This window comes from Vipera berus (genome assembly GCF_964194415.1).
Source record: "Vipera berus genome assembly, chromosome: 13".
Taxonomy (NCBI): domain Eukaryota; kingdom Metazoa; phylum Chordata; class Lepidosauria; order Squamata; family Viperidae; genus Vipera; species Vipera berus.
Genome location: NC_138216.1, coordinates 6,246,842 through 6,259,313, shown reverse-complemented (window position 1 = coordinate 6,259,313; position 12,472 = coordinate 6,246,842). Strand labels below are relative to the sequence as shown.

Sequence of the window (12,472 nt, the reverse complement as noted above, 5' to 3'; positions counted from 1 at the left end):
CCCATAAGCCCCAGCCAGCAGGCATGATGGGAACTGTCATCCTGCCTTTTGAATAAGCTTGCAGTCTAAGTACTTTTACTCCCGTTAGAATGGTTTAGTCTAGGGCTCTTCAAACTTGGCCCTTTTATGACTTGTGGACTTCAACTCCCAGAATTCCTCAGCCAGCGTGCCTGGCTGAGGAATTCTGGGAGTTGAAGTCCACAAGTCATAAAAGGGCCAAGTTTGAAGACCCCTGGTTTAGTCAAAGAAACTATGCTTTTGACCCGTGGGGGGGTGTCTTCCAACTTGGCCCTTTGGACGTGTGGACTTCAACTCCCAGAATTCCTCGGACAGCGTGCCTGGCTGAGGAATTCTGGGAGTTGAAGTCCAGAAGTCATGAAGGCCAAGTCTGAAGATCCCTGTTTTTGACTGTTGCCAGACTGTTGAGCAATGGAACTTCTGCAAGAAAACGAACCAAGCTCAGAGAGCACCAAGGGCTCCACGTTTCTCCTAATTGGGTCAAATTAAATACTCCTTTTAGGGGAAGTGATTCCTTTAACCAGCAAAATGTCAGTCGGAAGATTAAAGTGCTCAAAAGTGGGGAAAAAACCTGTGGGAAGATGGCTTCCCAATGCAAGCTTGCTACTTTGCATATCGCCACAAAGCAGAACCTGCACTGAACAGGAAAAGGATGCCATCTAAAAGCATAAGCACAACAGGAAGGTGGAGCAAACTAGGATTCACCTTGTATTCGTGTATTTTTGTGTTTTTAAAGGGTATAGTCCTGATCTGCAAGTGGGCAAAACTTTACACTGGGGGGGAGAAAGGGGTGTGTGAGACAATAGCAACTTTTGCACAAGTTCCTTTGTGATTATGCATTCCAAAGGGGGGGATGTATCTTTAATTAACAGTGGTTCACGCAACACCATCAAATGCAAAATTAAAAATAGCCGATTGGAAATGGTGTTGGCTTTTAACTCCAAATGAGCAAACGTGTAAAATCAGATCTTCCAGGAACAAAACTTTCTGAAGGATTCCAAAGCCACCTGTTCCTCTTCTACCTTGCCAACAATCTTCGGGACCTCTGAAGCAGCAAACGCCACCAGCACAGCAGAGGATTAACCTCCAAAAAGCTGAAATCTGGAACAGGCAGACGGAGGAAGAAACGGTTGTCCCTTGCAAATAACTAATTCAGAGCTGAGAGATGTTTCTATACATCCAGTGTATACCTGGGGATTTAGTAGAAACCGTGTGACAATACATTAAAAGTTCCAATCTTGTTTTCCGTGTCTGCCTGTCAAAGTGATGGGGTGAGTATTCCAAGTTAGTAGAGACACCCAAAGATGCTTTTAACATCTCCAATACAGAAATCCCAAAGGTGCTTTTTTTCCCCCCAAAAAAACAGGAAAACCCTTGCTTTTTTCTTTGAAAACATTTCACTTCTCATGCAAGAAGCTTCTTCGGTTCTAGTAGAACTAAAACTAGTAGAACTAGAACTAAAGAAGCTTCTTGGATGAGAAGCGAAAAGTTTTCCAAAAAATAAATAAAAATTGTCCGGTTGCCTTTTGGAAAAAAAGCACTTTTGCTACAACCATGATTGGATGACTGAAGATCTCCACAGACATCTGGTAGAGCAGACATGTCAAACACAAGGCCCGGGGGCTGGATCCGGCCCGCGAAGTGGTTTCATGCGGCCCGCGAAGCCATCCTGGAAACAGTGAGGGGATGGTCCTCGCTGCCTTGGCCCTGGCCCAGAGACCCTCCTTCTGCCAGAGACCCTCAGATCTGTCCCACTCCTGCCCAGGCCCCCATAGGCACCCTTGATGCCAACGATGTAGAGCTGGCCACGCCCACCCAGTAGGCCATACGCACTCTAGCCACGCCCACCCAGTAGGCCACTCCCACCCAGGCCACACCCACCCGGCCCCCTGAGGGCAACCGCAATGCTGATGCGGCCTTCAATGAAATTGAGTTTGACACCCCTGTGGTAGAGAGAAGCTTTCATACTTTGAAACTTGTTTCAGAAAGAAAGAAAAACAAAGCCATAAAGGGAATTAATTAATACAGGTAGGTTTTTTTTTAGTTTTATTACATTATGCAGTAAGGACCCCATTCAGTACAAGTTTCATTTTTGAACAAAAGTATAAGCATACATGAAACACAGGTGTAAGTGGCTTGTTCCACCCACAGCTTCCAAGAAATAAAATATGTAATTCTCTTATCCCAACTGCTGTCCATATTGCAGACTGCTGGTTAATGATGATGCTCCACAGTGCGAAGGGTAACAACACTGCAGTCACCAGCTGGATGAATTCCGACTCGGCTTTTTAAGAGAAATTCAGCCGTCTTCATTTTTTTTGCAAAACGTGGCGAAGGGGTTAAGAGTATCAGATTCCAAATACATTTTTACTCACAAGCATTAGCAAATATGTTGGCAGTGCACGTGACAATTCAGGGCAAGTTATCAAAATGAAAGACAAAAAGCCTATATGAAAAAAAAAATAGTTAAAAGCATCAAGTCAATCTTTAATCAGATAATATTGAGGAGGTCAAAGGGTTTTTTTTTCTCCATAACAGCATCAATTCTTTTTATCGGATAGCCTACAGAAGCCAAAAGATTTTCTACATTATAAAATACTGGTAATTTTTATTTTTATTTTTTTTTAATCCTTATCCTGAACTGCATTTATGCCATAGGCTGTTTCAAAAAGAAAGGCATAAGAGCATCACCTCTCATGAATAGGTAGGTATTAACTGTACAGGAATATTTCCTCCCTCGAAAAGCTTTTTTTAAATATTCAAAATACTACAGCGGGTATGTGCAGAATCCTGATTTCTTCTTTCAAATTAGATTAAGTTCACATACAGAGGTGGGTGGAGGGTGGAGGAAGGGTATGTGCCCTTCAGGTTTTCAGTCCATGGACACACCCCAGTAAATAAATCAGCAGCCTGATTTTTTTTTTCCTTAGGCAACACTTAACACCAGCTCATGAGTAACCGAAATTTTTATTTCACAGCCAAGCAAAACACTGAAGATGTATGGAAACAGACTGGTTTAAAGTGCCTTTTTTTAAAATAAGCAACGTTTCTCACACCCACCATTCAAAAGTGCATGGTAGATTTAGGAAAAACGGATTGGAAGGGGGGAGGGGGAAATCCGCTATGAAATCTATTGTACAGAACACCACCTTTCGGAAGTCATATGGAAAAGTAACGCCACACAAAACCTTTATACGATTCCGTCTTCCCCGCCCCCCCCCCCAAAAGTCTATTTTCAGTTTATACGTCTGCCTTTAAATCCCCAGATCGAACTGGGAAAAAAAACACTCTTAGGTTGGTGTGTAAATCCAAAAAATTTTTGAAGTGAATCAGCATAAAACTACCTCCACTAAAACTTCACTTTTATTGATTTTGTTTTTCTGTCATCAACAACACAAAAGGCTAATTAAGATATTGTAGTTGCGCTCACTCTCTCTTTCCCCCCCCCCCCCGCGTCTTTCTTTCCCTTCCTCGTTGCAAAAGGTAAAAAATTACATCGGAGTAGCTACATTTACAAAAGAAACTACAGCAAAATCAACAACAGAATGAGCTTAGGTAGGCGGGCCGAGGATTTGAATTACCAAAGAAGTACGCACTGCAAGCAAGCCGGAAGAGAGAAACAGATCAAATCGGATGACTTGTTCAAGGTGGGGTTTTTGTGTTTTTTTTTTGAAATGCACAGTGAATCCGGGGGGGGGGGGGGACTGTACATGATAGAAGCATCAAAAGGAAAGCAAAAAAACCCTCCCCCCTCGCTTTAAAAACCGACCCAAAAAAAATTGCATTGGATCAGCCCCATTCAGAAGGCAATGGCTTTTTTAAATGTTCGGCATTCCCTGTGTGCTTCCCCCCCCCCCCCCCGTTTGGTTTTTATTTACTTATTCGGAAATTTGGCTCGCCCAAACAAAACAAAAAAAGATCCCTTTGACGGAAGAGTGAAATACCAAGGATTGAAATCAACGCTTCTTTGGGGGGGGAGGGGGGGGCAGGAGGAAAACACACACACACACACACACACAAAAACAAAATAAAACAACCGCCACCAAGTTAAAGAGAAGAAACCAAGACAGGAAAAAAGACCTCGGAAAAAAAAGAGAAAAAAAGAAAAGAAAAAAGTCTCTCTTCTCAAGAGGGTTCTTCCGTACAGCCAATGTACAGCTTTATTATTATTTTTTTGCATTTCAGTCTCTTTCTGAAGTTCATCGCGTGTAGCTGTTTCGTTTGTGGTTTTTTTTCCTCCTTTTTTTCTTTCCTTTTTTTTTTCCAAATCTATTCGTTTTTGCACCGACCGGTCGACCCGAACCGGCGCCGTTGCTTAGCAACCAGAGCGACAAGGAACTCCAAAATCTCCCCAAATCTTCCTTTGCTGCAGTTTTTTTTTTCTTCGCGCCCGCCCTTTTTTTTTTTTTTTTCCCAGGGGCAGGAGGAAGAGGAAGGGGTGGCGGGGAAGCGCGCTTGTCGTCGTCGTCTTTTCCTGGATTGTTCACAGGGTCAGGTGGAACCGAGTTCCCCCCCCCCCAAAAAAATCACTCTGCGGTGGTCTGTAGCGTTCCCAATTCCTTTTTTTCTGCAGCTAGTCCCTCCCCAAGGCCCCCCCCCGGACACCTTTGCAGTTCTTCTGGAGCAGAAAGACGGGCCTGCGTGTTCAGGCGATGAGCTTCCAACCTTGACCCTGGGAAAAGGGGGGGGGGGAAGAGAGGGAGGGTGTCCAGGCCATTGTGTTTAGCATATCCCTGAGTGCAGCTACTCTGCAGGGCTGACGTTCCCAGTGCACCGAGACTGCTTGAGGTCTCCTCACAGTAAGCCCCAGAATAGGCGTTACCACCAGCTGTGGTGCCGCTATGGATGCCTTGAGGCCCGGGTTGATTCTGATGGATGCCGCTCGCCTCGCTGAACCAAACTGACCCATTCTCTTCCTGTTCATACCCAGGCTGTCCAACCTTCATACAGCTGAGCCAAGTTATCTAGATTAGTGGCTTCCTTAATCACATAGTCAACCTAAGGGATGGCAAATTAGAAAGTTAGAGCTTTTCCGGTCCGGTGCAAGAGGAGAGAGAGAGAGAGATGCTGCCGTGAACGTTTGATCAGAAAACCCTAACCCCGTGGTGGCGAAACCTATGGCACGCGTGGCGCAGGTGGGCACGCACAGCCCTCTCTGTGGGCACGCGCGCCGTCACCCCGGTCAGCTGGGTTTTATAAAACCTTTTCGCTTTAGGCCTCTGCCGCCATGTGCAAAAAAAAAAAATCAATTTCAACTTCTCGCTGGGAAAAAAAAAGATCTTGCAAAGTTGGAATTGATTGATTGAACTTTTTAGTCCCACCCAATCTGCCGTTACCTCTTCAGCCATGCCCTCCCAATGGGCCACACCAACCCAATGGGCCACACCCACCCAATGGGCCAGGCCCACCCGGCACCCCATGATACTTAAGTGGGTTTTGGGTTGCAGTTTGGGCACTCGGTCTCTAAAAAGTTCGCTGTCACTGCCCTACTAACCCTTACGTTTGATCAGAAAATCAGCTTTAAAAACTCCTGTCGCCAGCTAGAGACATTTACACATGTAGTTCTCGGCTGACGACCGCAATTGGCGCTGGAACGCCCCTAGCTAAGCGATGCGATGGTTAATTGGGCTGCGTCCCATTTTATAACCTTACGACGTGGTCATTAAAACAAATTCTGGCTTCTCCCACGGACTTTGCTCGTAGGAAATGCGTCCCCCCCGGGGGGAAGAGTCGCAACCTTTCCTTGCGATCACACGGTTGAGGATTCCGCAGTCGTGTAAAATACACGCTGGTTGTCAAGGGCCCAAATTTTGATCATGCGACCACAGGGATACCACAGTGGTCGTTAAGTATCATAACTTTTTTCAGCGCCAACGTAAGTTTGAGCGGTCGTAAGTCAAGGACTATCTGTACAATGGGGACAACACAAAAGATGTCACAGAGGCCTATCTCTTAAGACCTCTTTTTAACCAAATGATTATACCCAGAGAAACAAAGTTGTCTAACTTTGTGTCTAAATCTGGCCAGCGGTGAGAAGTTCAAAATATTTTAGTTTATCAGCAAAGTCAGCACGTCCACTTGACAGTGTGGTTAAGTAGCTGACATATTAAACTGTCATCAGGATATACAATGGATTGTTCCTCAATTGCATAACTAACTTTTGCAGGGAATATAATTGGGGAAAGCTCCATTCTTTCATGCCAGAGTATAAATTAGTAATTAAGTCTTTAATTTAGTACTGTGTAGAAAAACAGAAGCTGCAATCCGGATTTTGGACAGTGCCTAAACTTACCTGTTCAGCAACAGACATTCTCCTGTTGGGATCCAAATCCCGGCCTTCCAACTTGGCTTTGACACGTTTCCACACGCTTACAGCGTATGAATTCCGCTCTTGCACCGCTTTAAAGGAGAAGAAAAGGAGAGAGAGAAAAAACACACACCCATAACATGTTAAAACACCCATCGTACGAAAACTCACTGGTGCATTCGCACACAGCCAACAGGACGTACGAATAGATGCTTTTAAGCTCGTGGTTTTTACCTTTGCCTGTTTTAGGGTCTCTGATGGCCTTTTTAGGGCTAGAGATAGCGCTCTTTCCAGCTCCTGCAATTGTGCCTGGGGCAGTATCTGCTGACGGTGCCAGGTTTTTCTGAATTACTTTCCTTGTATTCTGCGACATGAGCTCTGGCTGGGTTTTCTGTCCCGCATTGCTACGAACCGCTGATCAAAGGCAATTTCGGTTTGGAAAAGGTTGTAAAAAAAAAATGAACTAAGATTGTGTTACAGTCAAAGAGAAAAAGCAAGAAAGGTGTAGACTTGGGTTTTTTTTAGGACAGCTCCTGCCCCGCCCTCCAAACCCAGTGGCAAACATTTGGCACCAATTGCTAAAAGACGCACTTCAGAGGCAAGGTGCTTTGAAGTATAAAAGGGAGCTGGCCCATCCATTAATGCAGGAGTGGGGAATTCTGGGAGTTGAAGTCCACAAGTCTTAAAAGTGGCCAAGTTTGAGGACCCCTGCATTAATCCCTCAGAAATGAACCGGTAGTAATTTCAAAGTTAGGACAGCATTGAAACCAGCGCCTTGCAACCAACTGCACTGGGGCCACGTGATCACCGTTTGTGACCTTCCCAGCTGGCTTCCAGCAAGCAAAGTCAGCTGCCTGCAATTAGTGCAGGTTCGAGTCCCACCAGGCTCAAGGTTGACTCGGCCTTCCATCCTTCCGAGGTAGGTAAAATGAGGACCCAGATTGTTGGGGGCAATTAAGCTGACTTTGTAATAATGCCGCTTGGGGTGTGTGTGAAAGCCCTAATAAGCAGGCATATACATAGAATGAAGGCTACTGCTCAGCTTGTAAGTCGCCCTGAGTCTTCGGAGAAGGGCGGGATATAAATGGAATTAAAATAAAAATAAATAAATAAATAAAAAAATGGGGAAGTTGCAAATTATAACCAGGTGGTATCTCACTTAACGACCGGGGCAAAAAGTTTGTAAAATTGGCTGCAGTCACTGCTTAAGCCTGAATTTTCCAATCCCAGTCGTGGTCATTTTAAGTTCTGTGGAGAGGCTGATACTGACTGTCCCACGACAGTCAAAAGGGAGTTAAAATGACATCTTGATTAGGACTGCAAAGTGTGATTCCCCAAAAAAGAAAAAAAAAAAAAAGGAATCGGAATCTAAACCATGTCTGCACAAAAAGAGGGGAGGGGGTTTAACCTTCTCAAAGAACGGCTTTCTACCTTCCCCATTTTTCCCAGGAGAGAGAAAACCTTGATTAGCCTTCCGCTGCTGCTTGAAAGTTAACGAGGATTCTCACTGGGCGCTGATGCTCGGGGAGGATCAGGGGAGCTGGAGACCAAATCCCCTCCCAATTTTTACCTGCGGCAAACGTTGGCTGACACACTGCAACAGACGTCGGGCTGGTACATTCATTCGGCGTATCCGTGATTAAGGGAGAGGCAAAACTCACTAGATTATTGTAGACACTTTAAAAACAAGCAAACAGAAACAAACAAAGGAGAATCGGTCAATCACAGCTCTGAAGGGCATGAAAGGAATTCAATCAGACCGTTTTAACTGCACCTCTGTCCCCGGTGTATTTGCAAAGCTGTCTTTTTATCGCCGGTGTGCCGTTCTGGTTTTGCTGAAATGCATGCCACGGAGAGTTGCCAAGATCCTACTTGCATCGGGCAGTCGAGCGATTTCGGTTGCTAACGGCAACTCTACCCCCCCCCCCGGTACAGTTAACGACTGCCTTTTAATTGGTAAGACAGATAAATAAGGATGGCTGCTTACCTTTGACTCTGTGTTCTCAGCTCTTTCAGGGTGGGTGTGATTTCTTGCAGCATTTCAATATGTTCCTGACTGCGCACCTGACCCATAGCCTGCACCAGTGTAAACAAGACAGTCTGGATATTGTCTTGCCATAATTTATATTCTCCCAAGAATTGCCTAACGCTGTTCTCATAAGGAACATCTTCACCATCAGCCAGAGCAGCTTCTTCATCCTGAAGTAAAAAAAATCACATCCGTGAAGGACTTTTAAGACATGAATGACTGTAACTGCTTCCTTTAAAAAGCCACAGTGCTTGAACATACCTTATTTACTGTTTAGGTCCCATAATGTATGGTAAGATTTGGGTTGAAGAAGGCTTCGACACTGCTGGAACAATGATAACTCACTCCTTCCTTCCTTCCTTCCTTCCTTCCTTCCTTCCTTCCTTCCTTCCTTCCTTCCTTCCTTTCCTTCCTCCCTCCCTCCCCTTCCCTTTTTCTTTCCTCTCTTTTTCAATCCTTCCTTCCTCCCTCTCTCCCTCCAGCTCAGCTCCATCATATCTGCTTCTCTGTCATGAATGGGCTTCCCCACTGTAATTCTTGAGAAGAGCCCATAGAAAGCTTCAATATCAGATTCATCTAGAAATATCCATTATTTCTACACATCGCCCCCCCCCCCCATTTTTAATGGATACGCTTCCAGCTTCTTTTGATAACGAGGTCTGGACTGACTCAGATTGAGGCAGACTTGAGTAGCCTGCCCAATAAATGCAGAGGTTCAACAACACACACCAACTTGAGTAGCCTGCCCAATAAATGCAGAGGTTCAACATCACACACCAACTTGAGTAGCCTGCCCAACAAATGCAGAGGTTCAACATCACACACGTGCATCGTCAGGCACTCACCCAGTGGTGGAATCCAGCCGGTTCGCACCACTTGGGCAGAACCGGTAGCTCATTTTTTTTATTTTATTTTTTGTTGCCCAGGCCCAGAATGGACTTCCGGAAGCGGCATCCACGCAGAGAACCAGTGGTTCACCTCTTTGAATCCCACCGCTGCACTCACCCAACGTTTCAGTGGCTGCTTAGGTGCCAGGTGCCACTCTTTTAACGTTTCAAAAAGCTCAAGGAGAAATTCTAAGATGAGCTCCTCTTGGCTTCCGGGATGCTATCATCCGCAAAGCAATGGGTCCAGCACTCCTCCGCAGCGCCGGTCTTACCTTAGCCATGGCCTTCAGCAGATGCTTGACGTCCCCAAGTTGTCGGTTGTGCCCAGTGAGCACCGTTTTAATACTGTCCACCAGATTCTGAATGGTTTCACACACGGTGTCTATATGCTGCTCCTTCTCGGCCTGCGCGGTCCTCTGAGCTGACGTGTCCTGGGTCAGCTGCTTGTGAGCTATCACAAGCCATTCGGAGCTACCAATGGGGTGGTCGTGACTGGTGCCCTAAAGGGGGGGGGGGGGAAAGGAATATTCAGACAGCGTTCAAGGTTATTAAATGAAGCTGAATGGCGCCCACTCAGCCACAGGATGCCAACAGCTTTAAGCAAATGGCTATCTGCTAGGTCAGGCTCTTGCGAAGGTAAAAGGAGAAAGTCCAGGATGACTCCATTCGGTTGCTCAGAAGAATGGAAGCAAGGCAACCGACACAATACATTTATTCGAACGGTAGAGCGTAGCAGAAAATCCGAACGTTGTTAAAAGCAGGGTGAAATTGTTCAGAGGTCAAAAGGGGGGGGGGAGTGAAGGAAAAGCAATTGTTAAGGGAGGAAGCCAAGACAGTATCTACTGTTGTAAGATGGCTGCCCCCTCTTTCTTTTCTTATACCCCCCCCAACGTACCACTCTGTGAAGTAATCGGAGCTCCAGATCAGAAACGGTGCTATTAAACTGCGACGCGAATGAGCACATTTGTTGGCAACGCTTGATCAGTTCAAACAAAGCCGCGTCGAGGTTTAAGGCTTCGGCAGTTCGGGTGCGCAAGCTTTCAAAATGAATGATGTTGCTACAAAGGAAAGTCACCTGCAAGACAGAAAGAAAAGAAGAAGAAGAAGAAATGACTCGTCTTTCCTTACCTTAAAAGCGCAAAGCTTTCCTTCCGACTCCTTCTGAAACTTAACTCAAAGCTTGGGAAACAAAGAAAACTCTTGTTTAGCTCTTCCATCTCCCTATCGGGTTTTTTTTTCCTGCTGCTGAGAAATGTATTTGGAAAACAGAGAACGTGACTTCCGGTCACTCAAAACTCAAACTAATTGTTTCCACGGAGGAGGAGGAAGAGTGTCACCCAAATGTCGATTCCCTCTTTGCCTTCTTGCAATTGATATTTAGGCTTTAAGGGCACTGGATAATGTATGATATTATAATAAACTGGGAAACTACAGCATCCTTAAAAAAAATAAGTCATTCTCTTTTTTATCCCCAAACTGAACTGACTCCAAAAGATTTTTTTAAAAAAAATTATGTTATTTTTTGTTAGGTAACAACAATTCTATATGCAAAAATAACCACGTTATTACTGACATAATAGTATTCGGTTCTACAGCCGAAAAGATCCAAGTCCTTTTCTACAGCCTCTCCTTAAATCCCGTGGTGGCCAACATATGGCACGCGTGCCACAGGTGGCACGCAGAGCCCTCTCTGTGGGCACGCGCGTCGTCGCCCCAGTCCTAGGCCTTCAGCTGGGTTTTATACAACCTTTTCGCTTTAGGCCTCCGCCGCTGTGGAGGTTCAATCAATCGATCAATTTCCACTTCTCGCGGGGGAAAAACACAAGCTCTCGCAAAGGTTGGAATTGATTGATTGAACTGTTTAGTCCCGCCCAGTCTGCTGTTACCACCGCAGTCACATCCACCCAATAGGCCATGCCCACCCAATGGGCCACGCCCACCCGGCACCCAACGATACATACGTGGGTTTGGGTTGCAGTTTGGGCACTCGGTCTCTAAAGGTTCGCCATCACCGATCGACCGGGTCAGGCAGAATTTGTCCTAAATACTGAACTGCCGATTTTACCGCTTACGCAAAAAAAAAAAAAAAAGCTAACCAGTCACGCCACTCCTGTTACCTGGTTGGCTCTCTGAGTTTCTTTAAGAACCAGGTTTCTTCTTTCGGCAATGGTGGCATCGAAATCCTGAAGAACCGGCGCTAATGCTGGATTGGCGCCCCCCGGCCCACTTCAAAACGCTGCTCGATGCTGGCTTCCAAGGCGGCCAGTTTTTCCTGCAGGAGTATAAAACGGATTAAGTTCTTTAACATCCTGGGCTTAGGACCTCTGTCCTTGTACAGAAGCAATCTGTCTCGTTCTCCTCTCTTTTTTTTTTTACAGTTAAGAGGATCAAATGTTCGAGTCACCTGCACAGCGACTGAAAAACACCCTTTTCGGGGGGAAAAAGAAGCAAGGGGCAGGCTTGTAGGAAAAGAGCTGTGTTAACCGATAGTTGGAGATGGGGTGGGTGGAAATGCCTCCTTAAGTAACACCAGCTGCCTGCCATTAGTGCAGGTTCGAGTCCCACCAGGCTCAAGGTTGACTCAGCCTTCCATCCTTCCGAGGTAGGTAAAATGAGGACCCAGATTGTTGGGGGCAATAAGCTGACTTTGTAATAATGCCGCTTGGGGGGGGGGGGGCGAAAGCCCTAATAAAGCAGGCATATACATAGAATGAAGGCTATTGCTAAGCACATTGATTTGTGCTTTAAATTGTAAGCCGCCCTGAGTCTTCGGAGAAGGGCGGGATATAAATGGGATTAAAAAAAAAACTAGAGTCTGGAAGCGCCTTTTCCAGCCGTATTTGAGGATCGGCTTCGGTTTTCTTAAGCAGCTGACAAGATTAATAATCTCTTCTGCCTTTCCTCTCTCTATTCTTCTACAGCTGGGTTGGGAGGATCTAGCTTACCTGAACTGCTGCGATGGAAGCTTCAATCTGTCCCAGCGTGTGAAGTTTCTTTTCATGCTGGCCAAAATGGCAGAACGAGGCGGAGGTGTGACCGTCATGGCCTGCGGGCGGTTGAGGAGGAGATCCTCATGCTGCCACTTTTGGAAGAGAGGGGGGGGGGAGGGGGAGGGGGAAAAAGAGCATTTTCATTCAGCCTTGTAGGGAGTCGGCAATTTACAACATCGCTATTACGGTGCTAGAGTTACCACCTCGGTTGCGTACGCAAGTCTGGTTTGCGCACCCCGCC

General features: G+C 45.9%; 1 protein-coding gene across 1 annotated transcript in view; it reads right to left on the bottom strand.

The window, feature by feature from the left end:
- Positions 1–2,033: 2,033 nt before the first annotated feature.
- The window catches only part of SMG1 (SMG1 nonsense mediated mRNA decay associated PI3K related kinase), a 69,256-nt gene continuing 58,817 nt past the window's right edge, over positions 2,034–12,472 (bottom strand). Inside the window, 12 exon segments of the mRNA XM_081338394.1 lie at positions 2,034–5,016; positions 6,311–6,417; positions 6,560–6,739; positions 7,896–8,002; positions 8,313–8,524; positions 9,514–9,741; positions 10,137–10,316; positions 11,359–11,460; positions 11,462–11,473; positions 11,475–11,513; positions 12,187–12,239; positions 12,242–12,323. Coding sequence (XP_081194520.1) covers positions 4,939–5,016; positions 6,311–6,417; positions 6,560–6,739; positions 7,896–8,002; positions 8,313–8,524; positions 9,514–9,741; positions 10,137–10,316; positions 11,359–11,460; positions 11,462–11,473; positions 11,475–11,513; positions 12,187–12,239; positions 12,242–12,323 — 1,380 coding nt within the window. The 3' untranslated portion in view covers positions 2,034–4,938.